The sequence below is a fragment of the Ambystoma mexicanum genome, chromosome 1p (genome assembly GCF_040938575.1).
Source record: "Ambystoma mexicanum isolate Mex_15411 chromosome 1p, UKY_AmexF1_1, whole genome shotgun sequence".
Taxonomy (NCBI): Eukaryota; Metazoa; Chordata; class Amphibia; order Caudata; family Ambystomatidae; genus Ambystoma; species Ambystoma mexicanum.
Window position 1 is genome coordinate 355,719,870 of NC_090921.1, and position 22,940 is coordinate 355,742,809.

Below are 22,940 nucleotides of genomic sequence, written 5' to 3' on the forward strand. Positions count from 1 at the left end.
TTTGTTTGCTCTCACATAGCATGACATGCCATGGTGTGTTGGGTGGCGGTGCTGGGGAGGGGTTGGGTGACATGGCACTGTTGTCATGTTGTATTTTGCAAGGGGGTAATGAATTTAGCAGCATAGAAGTGTGTCTTTTGATGACACAGCATTGGTGGTGTTGGTGTAGGTAGGGATGCACTCAATGTAACACTTCCAGGTGACCAATATCAGGCTGGTATGGTTGTGACAGTTGACTGTCCCTTATGTCATCATCATTGATTTTCAGATGGTATGTGGCAGGGCTGTGTGCACTCCACAGGGGTGTGATTTTAGGTGAAGTAATTATGCACCAGCTGCGTACGGGCTGCCTCACCCTGTGCCCTTTCCCCTCCCATGCGCAGCGGGTGTGCATGTGGTTGGGGATGTGGGGGCACCACCATGTCCACGGGCAGGCCCCGGCATGTTGCAACGTTGTGCAGGACACATACTGCCACTATGATCCTGCACACTACTGCGGGAGCGTATAACAGCTGCCCGTCAGAACGGTCAAGGGAGCAAAAGCGTGACTTGAGCACTCTGAATGTGCGCTCCACTATGCCCCGGGTTGCAATTTGGGCTGTGTTGTATCTTACCTCAGGTGGCGTGGTGGGGTTCCAAATTGGCGTCATCATGTGGGTGTTCAGAGGGTAGGCACTGTCCCCTGGGGAGGTGGTGATGGGTATCATTAGTGGTGTTGTGACATTACTCAGTATCTGACATGCATGCATGTGCTGTGGCATTTATACTCACCGAGCAGCCATGTATCGCCATGCCGCCCAGCTTCTAGGTCCCGGTTTAGGGTTAACATTCTGTAAATAAAACTGTCGTGGGTGGACCCTGGATAGTTGGCATATACTGAGGTGATGATTCCCTTGGCATCACATACTACCTGGACGTTGATGGAATGCCAGTGCTTGCGGTTTCAATAGATGTGCTCTGATGCCCTGGGGGGACGTAGAGCCACATGGGTGCAATCAATGGCACCTAGGACTTTGGGGAATTGTGCCACCCCGTAGAAATCCTGGACGGCAGCCTGCCTTTCTGCAGGTGTTCTGGGCAGGTATATGTGCCTGCGGACTGATGGGCATGCCGTCATGATGGCCAAGACCTGGTGTAGGCAGCGTGACTGCATGGCCTGACACCCCCCCACTATAGCACTTGTCCGCTGAAATGATCCAGTGGCCAAGAAGTGCAGTACATTGAGGACCTTCTCCAGGGGGCTGAGTGCTTGGGAGCACAGGGTGGGTGATGTGAGGTCATCCTCCCACTCACTGACCAGGTCGAGTATTATGTGAGGTGGAAACCTGTACCTCCCATACACCTGGTCATCAGGCATCCCAAAAAGGCTGGTTCTGGGTGTGAAAATTCTGGGCCTGACTATCCTCCTCCTCCTGCGGTATCCCATGACCACTGCTGCTAGGAACGGTATATTCATCCTGGCGTCTGAGCTTGTTTGTTGTTTGCGTGCACTTTTATGCTGCGCGGGTCCACGTATGCCTGCTTCCTGCTGGCGTACGTGTTTCAGGATTAGCGCGTCTTTTTTGGCGCAGGCGTTAGCCCCGTTCTAATTCATGAACACGTGTTTTGAACGTCCGTGTGGGCGTTCCGCGCATTTGCCTCCTGTACTACCCCGTGACGCCCACATTTTCACGCGTTGTTCCCCATTCCGTGTGTCACACCCTCTGTTCCTCCTACTATTGTCTTGATTACTCGAAGTTCTTTATTAGATCGAACCAGAATCAGAAGACCTGAGAAAGGATGGCCAAAGACACCTTTAGATGCAGGGGCAAGTTAAGTTTCATATTCCATCCAAAGTTAATTGGTCTCTCAGCCATGTCTCCTGGAGACAAAGTACATCATAGTCGTCTAGACACACGTCACTAGGTTTTAGAAGATGATCAAAATTTCAAGGAGGTTAGGAATCCTGTTGTCTCTTTAGAGGAGACATCCTTCTCTTCCGCCTTCCTGATTTACTAACTTTGGTTGGTCTGATTCAAAGCTTTTGAGATCCATCTCTATTTATGCCCCTCTTGTGATGGTGTTTTTGCTGAGTCGACCTCTACTGATTTAGGGTCGTCCAACTCACTTACTTCCGGGGTAAATGTTATCTTTAATTTGGATAATGGACCTTTAGGGTAGTGACCCAGCCCCAATGGGTCTTTGAGTATTGGGGTTCCTTCCTTCTGCCCCACAGGACGCATTGGGTCTTTTGTTTTGTTTTGATTTTCCTTTGTTGGGGATACTCTGACTCCCTTGCTAGACTTGCTAGTGGTGTTTGGCTTCACAGGCTTTTCCTTTTGGCGATGTTTACGATCATCATCACTTATCTGAACTTGATGTTTATCGCCTAATCTGTTTTTTGGCTGATGATTCCATAATTGTTCAGCAGTTTTTCGAGCATTTGATCTATCGCTCTGTTCTGTCTCTTCCTTCCCTTTTGATCCTCGATAGATGGATAATTTGTATCCCAGCATTAGGAGGGTTTCTGATGCTTGTTCGATCATCGCTCTAACTACTGGTGAAGGAATGTGGAGGTAAACGCTGTCAGGTTTCCCACTCACTCCAAATTCAACAATTTTGATATCTTCTGTAGCGATTAATCTTAGAGTGGGTATAAATTGGAATATGATCAGAACGTTTTTTCCTGTTGAGGATTGTTCCATTAGCGTTTCCTATTGTTTCGAGAAAGAAAGTTTCTTTCGCTCTTAATTTTGTTCTTATTGGTTACCCTCTCGTCTCTGTTCTTTTTAAAGGTTTCTTCCGATTTTCTCAATGTCTGAACCTTCCTCGGGTTTTCCTTCTCATCTGTAACTTAATGTTCCATGTGATTCATCCACCACTCTTTTCTCTTGAGTCAGCCCTTCTAGTTTTATTAGCCTGCTTTGTGGGGTGACTAGTGGGAGTACTCTTGTTTTGTATCTCTCTCTTTGATGATTTTTCTTGTTGTTTCTTCAACTCGTCTCATCCCCTTCTTTCTATTTCAATTTTCTCTCGTCTATCAGCCAATGAGAGAAACGGGGGTGACGTAGTTTTGAGGCTGGCATTAGTGTTGCTCAGTGCTTTAAGTGGGTCGGGGCCTGCCAGGGCCGGGTCCCGGCAGTCTCCAGAAAGTGAGGCTGAGCAGGAGCCCTGCAGGGGCTCCAGGTCCCACACAACATGGGCGGGACGCATTATCCCGCCGCAGCCGTGACGGGAGATGCGCCAGTCATTATGTCAGGCAAGCTGACAGAAGTGCCAGCCAGCCACAGGGACGCTGAGGCTGGCGGCACTCCTGTCAGACAGTGTAACTTCCTCTGATGACCCCTCATCAGGGTCATCAGAGGAAGTTACTGTCCTTTTTTTGCCCTCCCCAGGTCACTGACCCACGCTGGCTCTGTGATCTAATATGCATATTAGATCACAGAGCCTGTGGGTTCGCAGAAGGTGAAAGACGCCTCAGGCTCAGTGATCTCTGATCAGAGCAGAGATCACTGAGCCCAAGACGCCTTTCTCCCTTGACAAAGCTTTATAAAAGATGCCTTGAATTCTGCACGTTCCAAGCCATCTTTTATAAACGTAGAAAGATTTAAAAAAGACGGCTTGAAAAGTACACAATTCAAGGCATCTTTTATAAAGCTTTGTCGAAGGACAAAGCCACCTTGGGTTTTGTCCGCCATCAACGCTTTATAAAAGATGCCTTGAATTGTTTACGTGTCAAGCCATCTTTTAGAAACATAGAAACATGTTACAAATGTCTATGTTCATAAAAGGTGGCTTGAAAAGTACACAAACCATAGTAAGGTAAGCACACAAGTGTGTGTAACTTACTATGGTTTGTGCACTTTTCAAGCCACCTTTTATAAACAGAAATATGTAACATTGCTACGTTTATAAAAGATGGCTTGAAAAGTACACAAACCATAGTAGTACGCATACAAACATATAAATGCTCACATACATGTATATATTTGTTTGCGCACCTTATTATGATTGTGCACTTTTAGGCCACGCCCACAATGAAAGCCATGCCCCCAAACGAGGGCCCCGCCTCAATTTCTTACCCCACTTAAGGCACTGGTGTTGCTTATCAATGACGTATGTAGTAGTTGCTCGTTTTCCTTTAGACAATAAACCTCAGAATCCGACTCCTCTGAGTATTGTGATAAATCCACCAGGTCGGTTGAGTCTTCTGAGTCCATAGTCACAATTCTCTTGATATTCTTTGGGGTTTGCGAAGAATCTCTCCTCAATTTCTGTGGTGGTTCTTTAAGGGAGGGATTAGTGGTCACCCTTTGCGCCAGCACAGAGAGGGCAGCCTTCTCCTCTTATTCTTCTGGCAAGCCTTCCTTTGCATTGAATTGTGATTCTTCTTCCATTGCGACCCTCCTTTTCTCTACAGGGTTTTTGCCCATTGCATGAGAGAACACCAGTAATAACTCTTCCGCGAGGTTTAAAGAGGATTGAGGTTTTGAGACCTTTCGATCATGGTGGGCTTTTGGTTCGATTTCCATAGCTGGTTCCCTCATAACGCAGCCATTCATAGGCTTTGTTGTTGGCACCTGCTGCAGTACCAGATTAACCATTCCCATCCCTCTCTTTTTGACTCCAGCCTGGCTATCTGCCCCACTGTGCTGATGTTGGTTCTGCGGTATCGAGCTATTATTGAGGTCTAGTTTTCCTTTCTTCTTTACAGTGGTTTCATCCGTCACTGAACTTATATTAACCCTTAGGTTTGCCCCTTGTCCTTCTTTCAGCATATACGTTTGCAAACTGTTGTTTGTTGTTTTCAGTTTTATAGTGTCCGTGCATTGGTTTTTTAGGAGTACTTTATGCTCAGCTTTTTGTTGGGAGGGGGTATGGCCCTGGTGCTCGCCTGCTACTGGAGCAGCAGTGACGAAGCCCTCCAAAAAAGTTAATTTGGTATACATCATAGCCAACAGGGATGTATGGTCCTTTAAGGTATCATTTAGTGCCTCATACAATTTCGAAAATGGGGCTAGCGCTATTGTTACAGTAGACATAATTGTCATCAGATCATGTTTTTTTGTCGTAGTTTCATTGGATAAGGGTTCCACAAATCTTGATGATGTTTGCCTTCTTAGAGGCGAAAGGGAAGGAGACTATCTCGGTTCAGTTGGACTGAATTCCTTCAGACTTCCGTTGATTAGCCCATTAGCTCTTGGTAATATCTTATTGCTTAGTGCCGATGTTGGTGGTATATCTCTAGGTGTGAGAGCCGTCTTTTGGTTCTTTTCTGTGCATTGACGTTCTCGAAGCCTGGGTACAATCGGGCAAGGTTTTTCTGTTTGAACTTCTCTAACCTCGTCCGTTCGTGGTTCAGGTCTTGCTTCCTGATGTTCTTTAAGTATGGTGTTAATTTCCACAAAGGGTTCTTCACCACTGTCGTGGGAGACTTCTTGGACAATGGCGTATCACTTCTTAATGGAGTGGTTCCCTTCACTCTCGTCGGGGATAAGATCGCCAACTCCGGAGCTGGCATCATCTGCTTCTTGCTGTCTTGCCTGCCCGGTACACACACATCCATTTATTCTTGGTGGAGGTTGTGATGTTTATTTACTTCTGATGATAAAGCAGCCCAAGAGAAAGCTTCTAGCCCTGGCAGCTGGATCCCGGGGATTGCATCCACCCCTTGCAGAATTTCCGCATCAGATAGCTCTCCCAAAGGAGGGTTCTTTTCATAACACTTTTTTGACAAGAAGTGGGAAACTATTGATTGATTTACAATGCCGGGTTTCAGAGTTGGGTTTATCGTGATGTATTTCCGAGGCTCCCTATCACTCCATTTCACAAAGAATCCTTTTTTCTTTGGGAGTGATAGAAGTTGTGATGAGCCATTCTTTTTCATCAGTTTTGCCGTCTTATTATCTCTTGGTTTCACTTTCTTATGAATGGGCATTTTAAGTTTAGTCTTCTTTCTATTGTCTTTTAGACCGTCCAGGTCTGTTGAGGTGAGCGGGTTTTCTGCATCTTTCAATCGATCTGTTTCGTCACCCGGGCTCAGAATATAATCAATCCCATTCGAGACTGCCCTGGGGGATTGGAGTTTCCCAGGGCTCTCTTTGATGTGGAAGATGTTCATGTTGGTCCGCGAAGGCGGGGTTTGAAGATTTTCCAGGTTAGGTCTGGGGTGGATGTCGATTTCTATTGTCATGTTGTTGCCGTTTGGGCAAACATGTTCTATGTCCAGTCCCGATGTTATTGGGTTTTTCTTATTGTTTAGCATTTTTTGGGGATGGGCTTGATCAAAGTTTGGTAGGGGGGGCTGTTTTAATTTAACAGCTTGTCCTTCATCCTCCACCCAAGGTGAGCTTTGATGAGACTGTGATTTAGAGTGCTGCGGCTCAAAGTCTGCTCCACACAGGTCCCGACACTTCATGGACCCTCTGGACCCTCTTGAAGCCAAGACCCCCAGGTCATCGCTCGCCTCCCAACCCCCTCCTCTTTCTCTCCAAGAGCAGAGTCCTGCGGCTGCTCAGTCAGTAGGGGCTGCTAATAATTCCGCCATGAGCACTCGAATTTCCAAACTTGCATTTGGATTGGGGGAGGGATCAATCTCCACTGGTCCCTCATTCAAAGCTGTAGTGAGTCGTGATGGGGAAGAACAGGAGGCTGCAAGTCTCTGCTTAGCTCCTTCATGCGGGACAGGCTCATCTGACAGGATCTTACCTTTTTTCAACGGACTCCGATTGTCGAGTCCATTTTCCTCTACGCGATGTATCAGACTGCGTAGTCGCCGTCCATCTTCGTTGTGGGGTTTACCAGGCGCCATCTCCCGCCATGGGCTGCCGTAGACTGCCAACTCTACCAAACTCCGCTGGATCTCCGATGCCGCTCTGTGGCAGGAAACGGGTTTATTACGTTGGCTCCTCCTTGCACTGTGGACAGAAAGAAGAAACTGTGCTGCCGTAGACTGCCAATTCTGCCGAACTCCGCCGGATCTCTGCGGCCGCTCCGCGCCAGGAAACGGGTTTAGTGCGCTGGCTCCTCCTTGCACTGTTCACATCACAAACACTACAGTTTACAGGTGCAGTGCTCAGCAGTATAATTTAGACTGTCTACTTACTATGTGCATAGTCTGCCATCTTATGGTCCTTTAGTGTATATCTTTTTAACATAGTTTGCATGCAAATTTCATTCTTTTACGGAAAAGCTAAAGCTTTGTAAGCAATGCTGCTTCTTTTCATCAGTAAAGGCACCCCTAGGATACGTTAATTAAAGCCTCTTTAGGCTGGTGCAGAAAGGGTGGGGTGGAATATATGGGGTGGGACCAAAGGTAATGTTTCATATTTTGAGGGGGTCAGGACAAGCTTAAACCCCTTGGTAGTTGCGCCCATGCAAAAAAAAAAAAATACCATTTATTAATTCAAAAGTAGATCTATGCAAAGCCTAGCAAAATTAATCTTGTGCTTGGATTATTTCCCACAAATTCTAGGTTCGTATTTTCATTAGAACCCTACCTGTACTAGTACACTTTAACATCTACTTCAAGTAGTATTTGTGAAAGACAGTTAATACATGGTTATTTTCATAATGAAAAAGTCTGCATAGCATAATAACATCAGTGTCCAATGGTACGAATTGCAAAAAGAAAAAAAACGTATTTCATGAGATATTTACAACACAGTTGTATTGCAAGTATTTGACATTGGTGGTGTTATTAGCCTAGCAGGGCATACGCTTGTTTATAACCCTCTAGCTCACATGTTGCATTCTCTCCACTATGCAAGATGGCCCCCTAACATAGCTGCGGTTCTGCCGATTTAAATCTCAAGTGAGCCATCTTGGACAGGGTACTAATTGTCAGACACTCAAATTCTTCTCATAGTGTTATTAGGTTTGTAGGCATTGGGCCTTGTAATGTCTCTTCCGTCCTTAACATTGTTATTTATTTTGCAGACCAGCAATTGCAGATGACTTCTATGCCATTTCATACCTTTACTATGCAACCTTTGGAACGTTAATCACTGTCATAGTGGGGATAGCGGTCAGCTATCTAACAGGTACAACCAAGACAAAGAGCTGCTTTTCACAATTGGATAACAATGCATTCTGGATATTGTATAGTATTGTATTGTACTTGTTAGTTATATAGCGCCCTTTCCCCATTTGTATGGCCTCAATGTACTTTGTGTTTGTGTCGCTCTCACCGACCGCAGTCAATGTGTAGGAGGTTCTAAGAGTTTAAATTAAGAGATGCTTGTGTGCATTTTCGCCCGCTTAGGACTTATATCTCTTTCACATTTGCCCATGATTAAACTGATAGGAAGTCATTTAAATTGGCATAAGGAATATAAAATGTTGACAGCCTTCAAACACATCCAATGACAAAGCTGGATTAGAAATAAAAAAACAAGCATTGGCAAAGCCATTAGTTTCGGTGTTTACTGTTGTTCTTTGCATTTTGCAATTATATACACCAGTGTGCAAGGAAGAGCGTGCATAGTTTAATGGGAGGATGTGAGAAGGGATGCCGGTGTGGTAGAGACTGAGTAAGGGAATAGGGAAAGGGAAAAAGCCAATGATAGAAGTGAGAAGAAGGATGAGTGGAAAAGTAAGGGCTGCAGTCAAAGGTGAGAGCTGGAATGAGGGGATATCTTCAAGGGTGCCAGGGTGAGAAGGACAGTCAGGGTGCCAATAGAGGGAGGGTGACAGCACATGGAGAGGAGGAGAGAGAGAGTGACAGCACCTGGAGAAAGAGAAACACTAGATGGAGAGAGAGAGAGGAGAGAGAGAAAGGGAGAAAGAGAGAGAGAGAGAGAGAGAGGGCATTGAATGCAGAGTGAGTTCTGCCGCATGCCCCACTATAATGATAATGATGTTATTTATATATAGCGCTTTAACAAAATCGCTGTACAGAGAACATATCTACATACAATTACCTCCCAACCGAAGTTGATACTCATTTATCTACCTCAGAAAGATAAAAGGCTGAGGTGGCTTTGCCAGGAGTGGAACCTGTGACCGACAGATCACTCTCCGATCGTAGCAGCAAGCACTCAACCCGCTGAGCTATTTGACCAGATATTCATGAATCTGTGCTGCACTGAATAGCTGGTGAGACTATATATCTGCCTGTCAAATTCAGTGATATGGGATTGAGGGAGGGCCAATGCAACACTCATGCAATTCTAGGTGGCAGCGTTAGGATCCACTAACAGAGGAGCAGCAGCGGGCGCCATTTGGTCCCTTAAATCATTAAATCTGCCCCATTGTTAGGGTGCCTTTTTTTATAGTGTGAATGTGATCACTTATAAAGACACTAATGTGTACAATTAAGTCAGGGAGATTAAGGGGCTGATTCATGGAAGTATTTGCGCTGAAAAACGGCGATTTGTGCGCCATTACCCGCAAATCCCCATTTGTTAAACAGGGATTCGCGGGCAGAATGGCGCACAAATCGCCGTTTTTCGGCGCAAATAATTTCATGAATCAGCCTGTAAATATTTGACCCAGGGCTACACTCTTTGGATAAACAGTTATGTCCAGTTCAGATGCTAGTCATTGATGGGAGAGGAAATGTAGCCTCACCTGAATTTATTTATTTCATTTTATTGTTAATTTATAACACGCTTAAAACCGGCGAGTGGTTTCTAGGCGCGGGATCGGGATTCGAACCTTGCGTTGCCCGTGATCTATCCTTCCACCCCCATTCATTTTGATGGCCCATTTGGGGAACTGTTGCACACTTTATGTGTAGCATATGATGAAACATCCTATATGCTGATATAAAAGTAAAGGATTTTGGTAAGAAAAAGAAAAAACAGAATGGCTGTGTAAATAGGGTACCATTAGACTGTGTTAGGGCCTGAACTACAAAGTGTTTTTGAGCTGCACTTTTCCATTTAAAAACGCTTTTGTAAATCAGGCCCTATGCTGCAGCTATGCTAAAGTCATACAGTATTAACAGCTAAAATCACAGTGGATATAAATTGCCAGAACTCGTTTAGTATAGAGGCCTTTAATGCACACGTCAAAAGACAAAAAGGACCCAGTTAATATAGACTGAGAAATACCTGTGAGAGACACTAGTTATAGCCTGAGAGTTGTGTGTAAACTGTCTAGCTCTGCGCCCTGGGCCTTCGCCCGCTCTGCCCGGGCCAAGAAACCGGGCTGCGTCTGATGTTAAAGTGTCCTGTAGTTAAAGTGTCTTTGTCCGCTGACTGCTGTTTTTATGTCGGCATGTGCGCGTTTATCATCCAGTAGGTGAACGCAATACTATCATCCTGCGTGTAAAGATAATCCATGTTCTGTACGACTGATGCTCTTTGGAGATTGTGCAGGATTTACAGGATTTACAGGATTTACATGTGAATGTGTCTCAGGAGTAGGGGAGTTGCTAGGTCTGGAAAAGACCCGGGGCTAAACTGATGTCAGAACTGTTGGGACTGGGGGCTAGCTAGTCTTTTGGCTGTAGCTCCTGAGATTCTATCCGGGGCTACAACCAAAAGATCAGGGGCTATAGCCCCCTTAGCCCCCCCCCTAGCAACGCCCCTGCTCAGGAGGCATTTCAGGAGTTAACTGGACTATACGATATATTCCGCAAGGAGGCAGGATTGGGCATTTGCTGTTTAACTGTGTGTGAAGATATATTCACTGCATAGGATGTTGTGTTTAACTACAGTGTAGGAGTGGTGTGAGAGTTGTAAGTTACTTGGTTTTACCTGTTTATCTTAACCTTTTGAGGAATTGCAGGTGCGTCTACTGTCACAGCATGAACTCTTAGCTTAGTTGGTAGACATCTGTACACTACATGCTACTAAGAACCCATCTATGCTACTAGGAATGCTTTGCTGTACACTACATGCTCCTACGAATGGGCGCAGTTCTTACTGTTTAACCGGTTATGTAGGGGGATGTTGAGTGGTGTGATACTCCTGGATTGATTAGCATTGGTTCGTTTAGGTTAACTTCTTGTGGATTTTCAGCCGTACGCTGCAAAGACCGTACACAGCATGGACCTATTGTACTGTATTTATAACGATTTTAGTTTATCTATTCCAGTTAACTTATGTGTTCACTGATTTGCTCTGTAAGGATAGGCGCTATGTTTAATTAAGACAGCATGTTTGATGTGAGTGGGATGGGCCAAGGAGTGGCGCTGATGAATGTGGAGTGTGAGGCGCTGATCAGTGAGTAGTTTCTTACCATTTGTTAACGAGTTGGTGAGTGTTTTGAAGAGCCATGAGATCACATGCATAATTATCTTGCAAGCAACCATTTTAAATTACTTTGGGGGCGCCCACTTTTTATTCTGACTTGGAGTTTTGGTTGAATGGAGTTTTTCCCCATCACTGGAGTTTTGATGTGCATCGGGACGTGTGTTTAACTTGTTCCTGAGCGAGGCTGCCTGTTCACCTTGCTGTTGGAAGTGCCGGGTGTGACGAGGCTCAGGCATATGTTGGAGGTAATGTATGACCTTTCAGGAGATGCTTTGTGAGCCCCATCTGTACTGTTGTGTTTAATCTTGAGTTTAGCATCCATCTCCTCTTTTACCCTCAACATAGTCCTTGTTGGAGTGTTAGAGAGCCGATTTGGGTGGTTTTTGTGGCAACTTGTCATCACGGTCAGCGGCTTTGGGTCCCAGTGGTGCTTGCTGAGATTTAGGTGGTTTCCAAATTGCCTGGCCAGTTTATTGGGTTGGTGGTTGTGAAGAATGTTTTTGGAAAGAGTATTTGCCTGCTGTGTTGCCTGCTCGAACAGTGGTTAAGAGAGAGAGAGAGAGAAAGAGAGATTGAGAGATTGAGAGAGAGAGAGAGAGAGAGAGAGAGAGAATGTGTGTGTGTGTGTGTGTGTGTGAGAGAGAGAGAGAGAGAGAGAGACAGTGTGGTTTGGTGCACTTATCTGGAGTTTGTGGTTGTCACTTGGATGCTAGTGAGAATTTTCAGATGTGCCGGCATATTCGTGTGCCAGCCCAAGGTGGGGCTCTTCTTGTGCTGAGGTGTGGAAGGGCTGAGGTTTGCCGGTGGCACTGGCGAACTGGAGGTGCAAAGTGTCTTTGACAGAGTACAGACGTAGTTAGTTGCAAAAGGAGGGCTGGAATGGGCTCACGCAGGGTACCACATCTCAACTGCCTGGGCTGAACATCAAACACTAACATTCCACATACACACCACCCATTCTATCATGACATCACACATAATCAAGCAACCTCACAAGGCAGCCACTCACACAGACAGAGAGCAAGGCACATGGAAAGTCACAATACAACACACTTTCTTTCCTTACAAGTGTAGACAAAGCACAACACGGACACACAAGGTACAATACAGCACAGATCATCTCACTGATCCCCTTTTTGTGAATCAGAATATTGGTGAGTGTCTTGTGGTCTACTTGGTTCGAATGCTGTTGAGAGGTCAATGAGTACCAGGAGTGAAGGATGGCCATCATCGATAATGAAAAGGGAATTGAAGATTACCTTGATGCTTCCCAGCCGTTTCCGTGCTGCATCTGGATCTGAAGCCAGATTGGTAGATCTGAAGGAGGTTGTTGACTTCCATGTGTTTGAGGAGTTGTGTGGCTACTGTGTTCTCAATAATCTTACTTAAGAAGGGAACATGGTAATGGAGTGATAGTTGCTGAGGTTGTCAGGCCCAGTGTTGGTTTCTTGAGTAGCAGAAGGATCTGTCCAGTATTGAGGGTCCAGGGGAAGGTGTGTTGAGTGAGGAAAGTGATGATGATTGTCAGTTAAGGGATGAGTGCTTCAGTCAGAAGGGTCTTGAGGGAGGATGTTGTCCTAGTACAATGTGGCCATGAGGGATGCTAGGGCGGGAGTGTGGTTTTCCATAGTGAGTGTCTTGAAAGTCGTCCAGGTAGCAGTGGTTTTGCACGAAGTGTTTTTTAGTGTGCTGTCAATTATGGCGTTGGTATCTATGTGCTGGTTGAACATGCTGAACTTGTTGATGAAGAAAACGTTGACGGAGGTGGATTTTTTTGATGGACTGCAGTACGGGTGGTTCGAGCAGAGGATTGATGCATGGCTTGGTGGCTTTGAAGAGAGCTTTGCTTTCAGTGTAGGGCTTGGCTACAATGTTTTGGTAGAAGTTGGCCTTGGCAGTTGTGATCAGTTGTCTAGCGTAGCATAAAGTTCCTTGAGCAGGAACCATCAGAAGACAAGAAAAGACTCGGTGAAAATCCTGCAGTCCATCGAACCTGCAGGAAGTTCACCTTCTTTTCTTGTCTTCTGATGGTTCTTTTGTTGAAGCTGAATTTTTGAGTATTCTTGAGTATACCATTAGAATGTTTAGGCTTGAGGGTGCATTGTTTCACTGGAGTATGGTGGTTGATGTTGGTTGTGAGAGTGGTATTGAGTTCTTGGAGAAGTGAGTCACAGACATGGTTCGTCTAACGTAGCTCAGCCCATGTGAGATAGATGATGACAAGGTCTTCCGTGGGAGCCTCCACTGGGAATTTCTTGAATGATCTGAAAGCTTATATGCTGGTATTCTGATTGGTGTGCTTTACTTGGCAGAGGGGGGTGACTAATGTCAAAGGGGATTGCCAGGTGGTCCTACCAGTCGAGACGGATTGAAGAGTTGTGATGTAGGGTGGAAAGTCTTTTTTATAAACTGTGGACAGCAAAGGACCCGACAAGAATCTCTAACCACTTTATGTGTCGAAGAGATTCTTGTTGAAACCATCGACCTCCAGTCAAAACTGAACCACAACTTGCCCCTAACCTTTAAGTCTGGCCTCTGAGTCTAAGCAAAGATCGGGTAAGATAACATAAATAGATCTGCATTTTCAGGTCGCCATATTCCTTAATCACCAACCCTGCTCTTCTGTTTCTTCCCGGGAGAGAAACTCAGCCTGTGTAGTCCAAAACTTTGTGACATGCCCTTATCTTTAACCTCTGCAGTGCCCTGTGGTGAAGGGGGGTGGGAAACAGCCAGTATGGAAGAGGAAAGGAGATCTATGCTGCATACCAGGTGTCTTAAGGAAACCTTTGGTTTGACAATGGCCTTCTTCAGTTTCTGTTTTGTCTGTATTTAGTATTTAGTATTTATTTATTTATAGTGTGCACCTAACCCGGGGGTAGCAAGGCGCAGAGACATCAAGAGGATTGGGAAGCTTGTTACATACAGAGGGATGAAATCCATCTGAGGTTACATTGCTGGAGCATCATAGACAATTGAAGCCGGAGAGGCATAAGTTACAGATAAATATACAGATACAAAATGCAGGTTATATCATGAATTGTAACTACACAGGTCAGTTGAACACCAATGTGTACAAGTTTACAGTCATAGTAGTGTGGTGCAGCAGGCAGGCGTTATATATTATGGTCCTTGAGCCACTGAATGGTCTTCGATCTGAATTGGTGGTAAGGGAGGTCCACCCTGTAGGTAGGTGGTAGGGAATTCCAAAATTGTGCTGCTTATACAGGAAAGATATTCCCACCCAACATCGTACGTTTAAATCTGGGCACATGGAGGAGATAGGAGTTAATCAATCTAGTGGGGTGGGAAGAAGCTGGTCTGGTGAATTTAGTTATAAGGTACTGAGGGGCTGCTTGGTGGAGTCATTTGTGGGTCAAAGAGACAGATTTGAGGAAGATTTTATCTTTCGTAGATAACCAATTGACAGATCTTCTGGTCTCGGAAATGTGGGCTTTCTTAGGGATGCTAAGGGCCGCTCTTAGGGCATTATTCTGTAGGATTTGGATTTTTTATTTGTGATATATTTGTTGCAACCTACATATAACGCATTGCAATAGTCCAGTTTGGACAGGATCAAAGCCCTGGCTAGGGTGATAAAGTTAGATGGTGAGAGGAATGGTTTGGCTGCTCTGATAAGTTTGCAAGTGTAAGATGTGGCGGAGGCCATAGCATTGACTTGCTTTTTGAAGGTGAGAGTGGAATCTAGGTAAAAGCCAAGGGTTTTGACTTCCTTGGCTACGTTGATCTTATTATTATCAATTACGAGAGAGGAGTAGTTTGGGTCTAGTTTGTTGACGTTGTGTGAGGACCCGAGAATGAGGAGTTCTGTTTTGTCATCATTCAGGAATAGACCATGTAAGACCATCCATGCCTGGATGATGAGGTAGACTTTATTGACGAATGCCAAATCCTTGTCATAATCCCCCGTCAACGGGATGAGGATCTGGGTATCATCGGCATAGTTAGTGTATGTGATACCCAGACAATCTAGATCATCGAAAAGGGGCTTCGTGAAAATGTTGTACAGGGTCAGGGAGACGCAGGATCCTTGGGGCACACCACAGGTGATAGGCGATGGGTCGGCTGCTGCTAATGGGGAGAAGACTCTCATTGTGCGGTTGTTTAGAAAGGATTGGATCTAGCCGGTTGCCTCTGGAGAGAAATGGGCTGCTTTTTGTAAGTGTTTGCATAGGATCTCATGGTCAACCAGGTCGAAGGCGGCTGAGAGATCAAGGAGTAGCAATACTGCAGTCTTACCCTCATCTCTCAACTCATCAATCTGTGCCTTGAGATCTATGAGTGCGGTTTCCGTACCGTGTTGAGGCCTGAAGCCTGACTGTCAGACTCCAAGGAGACGGAAGTGTTCAAGGAAATGTTGGATTCGTTGATATGCTATTTTATCCAGGATTTTAAGTGGGAACGGTACTGTAGTGATGGGACGATAGTCAGTAGGAGTAGCGGGGTCTAGTTTAGGTTTTTTGAGAAAGGGGAGGACCCAGGATTGTTTCAGGTTGTTAGGTATGGTGCCTGATGTGAATGACGCATTTATTAGTTTGGTAATAAATGGTGCGAGATCACGAACCGCATCCTTTATCAATTGTGCAGGGCATAGGTCCCTGTGGCAATTCGAGGGTTTTAGGGTAAGAATGATGTTTTCAACCTCTTTAGTAGATACTTTATGGAAGTTGAAGTGGCGATTAGGCGGCGCAGAGGTGTGCGACCGAGTGGGGTATAACGTTTTAGGGATCGGGATTCTAGATTTAGTGGAAGCGAGAGGGGAGTCTTTTTTAATGCTTATCTTCGTCTTGAGGGAGGTGATTTTGTTAGCTAAAGCGTTTTGAATACCCGTGCACCAATTCTTGTCCTTGAGGCATGAGTCGGGTGCTTTGATAGGTGTTTCAACCTCTTTTAGTATTGTAAAGAGCTCTCTAGTGTTGGATTTCGCTTGCGAGATTCGAGTGCTGTAGGACATTTCTTTGGCCAGGATAATTTCTTTTTTATATTGGGAGGCTAGTGTACTGAGGTTTTTGTTATTGTTTTCTGGGGGATGTGATCTCCAGGTTTTCTCACAGCGTCGTTTTTCCTGTCTGAGGGCCTTAAGGTGAGGAGAGAACCAAGTGTTGACATGTTTCGAGGTTTGCTCTTTCTCAACTTCAGGGGAGCTATGTCATCAAGGGATGAGAGCATGGCTTTATTATATAGATCTACCATTATAAAGGGATCTGTATGATCCCGAATGGCATTCAGTGTCGATAAATTCAATGGGAGCAGGTCTTCAGGGGTGATGTTCTTTGTGTTACTGGTCTGGACAGCTGGAGCTATACTGTCTGTTAGCACTGGTGTCGCCTCTAGTGTGAACGAGATCAGGTAGTGGTCTGTCCAAGGCTGCGGAAGTATAGATGAGACCAGGACTGGGCAGTTATGCACAGCTAGCCAGTCCAAAGTTCTACCTTTAGTATGGGTGGGCTCTGTGATCTTCTCGATGAATCCTAGTTCCTCTAAGGTATTATTAATTATTGTGGCATTAGCATCTGAGGGATTACTAAGACCAAGGTTAAAATCTCCTAATAGGATACTTTGCGTGGAATTCTTAAGGTTATTTGATAGGATGTTTGTAAGGTCTTCTTCAAATGATCCTAGAGGGCCGGGTGGTCGGTAAATGAGGTGAATGGAAATAGACTGTATATTAGCAAAGGTAATCTTAGCGGTTAGGGATTCGCATGATCCTGAGTTGGAGGGTGGCGACAGTATCAATGAGAGTTTAGTTTTGGTTATAATGGCAAGACCTCCGCCTCGAGAGGTAGTACGATCGAGTCTTAGTAGGGTGTAGTCATCTGGTATGGCTAGCATGATTGCGGGACCTGCTGCTGGATGGAGCCACGATTCAGTGATAGCTAAGAAATCAAGATCTTCATTAACTAGTAGGTCAGCCAAGTCTGTTGCGTGGGCTACCATAGAGCGGGCATTTATAAGTGCGCCCTTGGTCCCAGGTTGTACTAGTTTCAAAGGTAGTGGAAAGCTTTTAGGAGTGCCATTCTTGGCGCGGATAGGCTCACGGAGAAGTCTACTATTCAGTTGAAGAGGATGCTGAGAGAGGTTGCTAGTACTAGCCTTACTGTGGGATGTTTTGGTTAACGGGTCATAAAGCCTAGGGAGCCTGGCCCGTAATTTGAGGTTCCTCTGGAGAACAGTGCAGGGTGAGGTGATCATATCGGTTAGTTTGAGGTGATTGGGGGTTGACTCATATGGAAGTGAGTTTGGTAGCATGGTGGGATATTGAGTGTTCGCAATATAAAGTAGGGATCTAAGAAGAACAGTGTAGAGCGTTGGGAGGTGCATTGTCTGGGCAGGAAGGATCAAGTGCAGTGGAGATGCTGGTAATTAACATATGGCCGTGTAGCACCTAGGTTCACCTTTAGCACTAGGGCCTGAGACACAGCAATTCAAATGCACAAGAAAATCACACCTAGATTAAATTTTAGCACTAGGGCCTGAGACACAGCAATTCAAATGCACAAGAACATCACACCTAGATTCAATTTTAGCACTAGGGTCTGAGACACAGCAATTCAAATGCACAAGAGAATCACACCTGCATTCAATTTTAGCACTAGGGCCTGAGACACAGCAATTCAAATGCACAAGAAAATCACACCTGCATTCAATTTTAGCACTAGGGCCTGAGACACAGCAATTCAAATGCACAAGAAAATCACACCTGGATTAAATTTTAGCACTAGGGCCTGAGACACAGCAGTTCAAATGCACAAGAAAATCACAGCTAGATTCAATTTTAGCACTAGGGCCTGCGACACAGCAGTTCAAGTTGCATAAGAAAATCACACCTAGATTCAATTTTAGCACTAGGGCCTGAGACACAGCAGTTCAAGTTGCACAAGAAAATCACATCTAGATTCAATTTTAGCACTGGGCCTGAGACACAGCAATTCAAATGCACAAGAAAATCACACCTGGATTAAATTTTAGCACTAGGGCCTGAGACACAGCGATTCAAACGCACAAGAAAATCTGTACCATCTTGCACATGGGAAGATGTAAAGTGGACATCCAAAGCCAAGAAATTGCATGCTCTGAGAAGGGGCTATAACTATTTTTGTAAGGTTTAGCCGATTCTGAATCAAAGATCGTGATTGGCCATCAGACCTATATATTCTTGATAAATTATCTTCTGTACCCCTCTTGCCCTGAGAAAGGCTGCTAGCTATCGGCTACATGAGTTTACTGAAGCACCTGGTGGCTCATGCATGGCCTAAAGGGTGGGAGGAGAAATGGTATTTCACTCCTTACCACTAAAACTAAAAGAACCTCATGTGGGAGGTATGGATGGGAACCATCAGGTAAGCTTCTTTCAGATCTAATCTGTCCAACCAATCTCTTTTCCTCTGTGTCTTTCAATACAGATATCGAGCCTCATTACGAGTATGGTGGTAACCGGCTGGCCCTACCGGCGGATTGCCGCCATACTAATAACCCTTTACCGGCACCTGACTTCCCGGTGCCACCGGGACATTACAAGTGCCCGCAGATCTTGAAGTCAGGCGCCAGTAAAAGTTGTTCCCCATTTCCATGGAGCCCAATAGGATTCCATGTGAGTGTTGCTAACGGTGCCAGTGCTTCTGTGAAAACTCTGCAGGTTGGTGCTGTTGCGCCCAGCAGGTAGGTCCCTTCTGCCGGGCGCAACCGCCTCCACCCGCAGAGTTGTACAGTGGCCAGTATGGTGCGACCGGCACCCTTATTTCCGGACCACCACAGTCGTAATGAGGCCCATCATCTCCATGCTGAAGTGTCTGTACAGAATGAAGCAGTTGAGATCCTGAGATTGCTAACACGTCTAAAAGCATTGTCCTTGCACACTGTTCCTTCAGCCAATGAAGATTAAACTGCTTGTTTTTCCCTTTGAGAACGAACTGCCTTGTTGGTTTTTCTTCACCCATCATATCTTTTTAGACCATCTGCTGAAGAAGTCTTTTGGACTTACACTTCTAATGCATTGTTCCATCCCTGCATAGTATTTGCAGTTAGCCCAATAAAATGTACTAACACATGCATCTATGTGCTATATAAGCACCCTGGGTGGTAGCGGTTCGCGGTATAAGTCAACATAACGTAGCATAAAGAGTTTGAAAGTTAATATGGTTTATACTAGTAGAGCTTTCTGTAGTCCCATGGTTTTAACTATGTCCACATTATAGTAAAACCAATAAAAGTTAGGAGCAAAAAAAGGTCATGCCATTTTAAATAGTTTCAATCCTGGAATGTGAGTAGCCAATGAATCTATCATCGGCAGAGGATCATCTTTAAAATCCTCTCCCTCACCCAAAAATGCCTCCATGACCTTGCTCCCCCCTACCTTGCCCAGAGAATTTCACGACCCACCTCGGCCAGGCCCACCAGATCTGCCTACACCAACCTGATTTCTACTCCCAAGACTTGTAGAGTACGTGCGGGCGGTTCGAGCTTCTCAGCCCTAGCAGCCTCACATTGGAACGCCCTACCTTCGCTCCTCAGGGGGATTGACTCTCACCTAGCCTTCCGCAAAGCCTTAAAAACCAGGCTGTTTGTCTAAACCTTCCTGCCTTTATATCTACAGGCTTACGAACGTCATTTGTAACTATGCTCCGCTCCTCTTTCTGTAACTAAGTACCTTATGTTTCCTATGTTTACACAATCTTGCTGCTTACGCCTTCATGTAATAGCGCCTCGATGTCTATGGGCTGCAGTGCGCTCTATAAATGTAAATAAATAAATAAATCGGCTTCTTAATCTGGGTGAAGTGTCTGGATAAATGGAGTCTGTATGAGTGAAGTTACTTATGTTAGGTTTTTATACAGCTACAGTGAAGTTGTATAACAGCACCACCGGGTGTCTGCGAAGAGGTGTATCTAGAACCAACATGCCATATTGTGGCAGATCCATCTTTAAAAATATCATGTCCATGGCGTAACTCAATGAGCGGCCTTTCCTTTTAGGAATCGGTTTTGTCCTTTTTTCTAAAATGTCTTCTTAAATGTTGAATTATTTAGTTTGCTTTTTGCCAACAATGTTTGGCATGATTACAAAGGGAAACAAAATCCACGTGATTGTGAGGATGCTATCAAGCAAGCTTCTTCCTTCTCAATGGCAGCATTCAGCAAAGACACACAAATGCTTGATTGCATAATGCACAATGTGTGACTCAAATTGCAAATCATACAATTATGAAAACCACATACATCATTAACAAATTATTGTTTGTCGTCTCATGTAAAATGTGTGATGTTCTGTTTTAATTGAAGGCTTTATAAAAAAATAAAAAGTCAACTCTACTGAGCTGCAGTGATGGATTATATGTGCTCTGAAGCTTAAGACCAATCAAGCAAGCATCCGTTTCTTTTTAAATCGCTGACACTGACTTGTATTAACGCTTGCATACGACACTCATTACTGCTGTCTAACAATCTGAACATTGTGTTGGGAGCCCAGGTCCTACCAAGAGGGACACGATTGCTCCAGGGCTGCTCTGGTGGGACCTTTTGAAGCACGAGAAGCCTTTTCAGCCAGCAGAGAAGAACAAACCATTAGATGAGAGCCGTGGCTTGGTAAGTAGACTTGTACTTTGGAATAATATGGAAAAATTGCATGCCACCTCTCTTCAAAGTGGCTGCCATTTGCTTAATGCTCACCTCCTTAAAAAAGAATACCGATCCGTTGGTGTTGGAAGCTTAATAATGCAACAGCAAGTGGTTTTCTAGCATCAAATTATAAAGACTGTATCACCCTAGAATTGTGCAAACTACATGGTTTTCACATATAATCCTGCTATGTTTGTGTCACGATAAATATGGTGCAGCCCTGCCTTTGCTATCTATGGTGACAAGTACATGGTGGCTCAAGAAAGAGTTAATGTTAAATATTTAAAATAATGTGAATGTTTGTTGATCTCAAAACTCCAATGTATTGAATCGTCACCCAAGGACAAGTCCTCTCAACCCTCTCTCAATAGAGAACTTCATCATGTCATCTTGATTATTCAATGTGACAACTATGTCACTCCTCCACCTGTTTGATAGCAGTACACTGTACCCAGAAACCCAGACATTATCTTTAGTAGTTTAGTATGAAAATGAACCCACCCGTAGTGGCATCCCCTCACATCCGATCGGAAGTTACAAAAATCCACAATACTGTAGCAATGCAATGTAGAGACATCAAGCGATGAATAATTTACAAAATGAAGTTAAAACATCACTCCAAGTCTACTTTTTTAAACAAGTAAGTTAAATACAAATGATTTTTAAATAACACATAGAAATGTCATACATAATCTATGGGTATATATGATGTGAAATACAATATGACGAAGAGAAAATGTATAAATTCCCTTAGGCGAGGTAGAAAAACGTTTACATCAGGAGCCTACAAGTCAGATCCTCAAAAGCCACATCCACTCCCCGTTTTAACGCTATCCACATATTATCCATATAAATGCAGTTGACCTGATTCACAAAGATTTTCACAGTAGCAAATCAGGAGTAACCTGATTCACAAAGTCTGAACTATGGGAAACCCAGAGCTACCGGTAGCATCTCAGAGAACTCTTGAGCAAACTATGTGAATCATATTCACACTTAAGCATCTGAAATGTTCTATGAAGCTCCCCCTTTGCTCCAGTTGTTGACTTTTTGAATAAGGTATAAAGTAGCAGGAGCAAATCTGGGATGCTCAGGGCACTTTTGTAAAACAGGGCCCAAATTGGCAGTAGCATAAAAGATGATACTCAATAATGGAGTACTTAGCATGCACGGAAAAGAACGGCTTTAGTCAAAACACAGAATCTTGGCCGTGACAGTATACAAGTATCTCTCAGTATTACAATAAATGTTAGCTGCTTTTATATCAAAAACATGTCATCAATAATGTCCTACTTCAATATTGATTACAAAACCTATGAGTATTTTGGATTGGTTAGTATCCCAAGCTACATGTAGACTACATAGTTGTTAGTTCCATCATTGGCTAAAACATATCCTGGGTCCAGCCTATTACAGATACTACCTTGATGATATCATTACATCTATACTTGATTTGTTGGGTCTGTTCATTATAGATGGTGTGGCAAAAGGGATTTCCATTATCTGTCCATTCATTCACCAACCTTGGACACTTTGTCAAAACGTGAAGATATGCAGTAGACATATGGTAGGAGGAGATAATTCCATGCTGTGCAATAATTCCTAATAAAAGTGCTCCCCATCATTCCCAGGCCATGTGCCCTATTTACTGAGTTTTTAGTTATTTCTAATGTGCATGTTGCACTCATTATGACCATTAGGGTCACCCCCCATCTACTATCTATGGAGTCTTTTGGCATACTACTCTCATGCACCTGGTCATCAATGGCTGTCTGCACGCCTATTAATTCATTTAAAGGATAGTTCCGGGACTTTTTTTTTATTGTCCCTACGGGTCGGCCATGTGTTTGTAAGCATAAATCGGTAGATCGTAGGAAACTTTCCTATGGACCTTACCCGACTTTTCGCCCATTATCGCACTCGAAATCAGCCTCCATTTTGTGATAATCCTATCATTCCGCCGCATCGACCTGGCTCACCTGCCTTTGCGGCACTAAATCAAATCCCCCGCCCCTGAAACAGACTTTATCAAAACATTCATACTCCCCGCCTCTATCCGTGACGTGACTGAGCTGCGTAGGCAAACGCGCCCAGGCGTCTTCTACGCGACTCCACACAGACCCCGGAA

General features: G+C 44.5%; 1 protein-coding gene across 1 annotated transcript in view; it reads left to right on the plus strand.

The window, feature by feature from the left end:
- LOC138483022 (sodium/iodide cotransporter-like) overlaps nucleotides 1–20,906 on the plus strand; it is a 642,342-nt gene extending 621,436 nt beyond the window's left edge. The window contains exons 13-15 of the mRNA XM_069613846.1: nucleotides 7,918–8,021; nucleotides 20,664–20,779; nucleotides 20,877–20,906. Of these exons, the coding sequence (XP_069469947.1) occupies nucleotides 7,918–8,021; nucleotides 20,664–20,779; nucleotides 20,877–20,906 (250 nt within the window). The remainder of the gene's footprint in view (nucleotides 1–7,917; nucleotides 8,022–20,663; nucleotides 20,780–20,876) is intronic.
- Nucleotides 20,907–22,940: the final 2,034 nt, after the last annotated feature.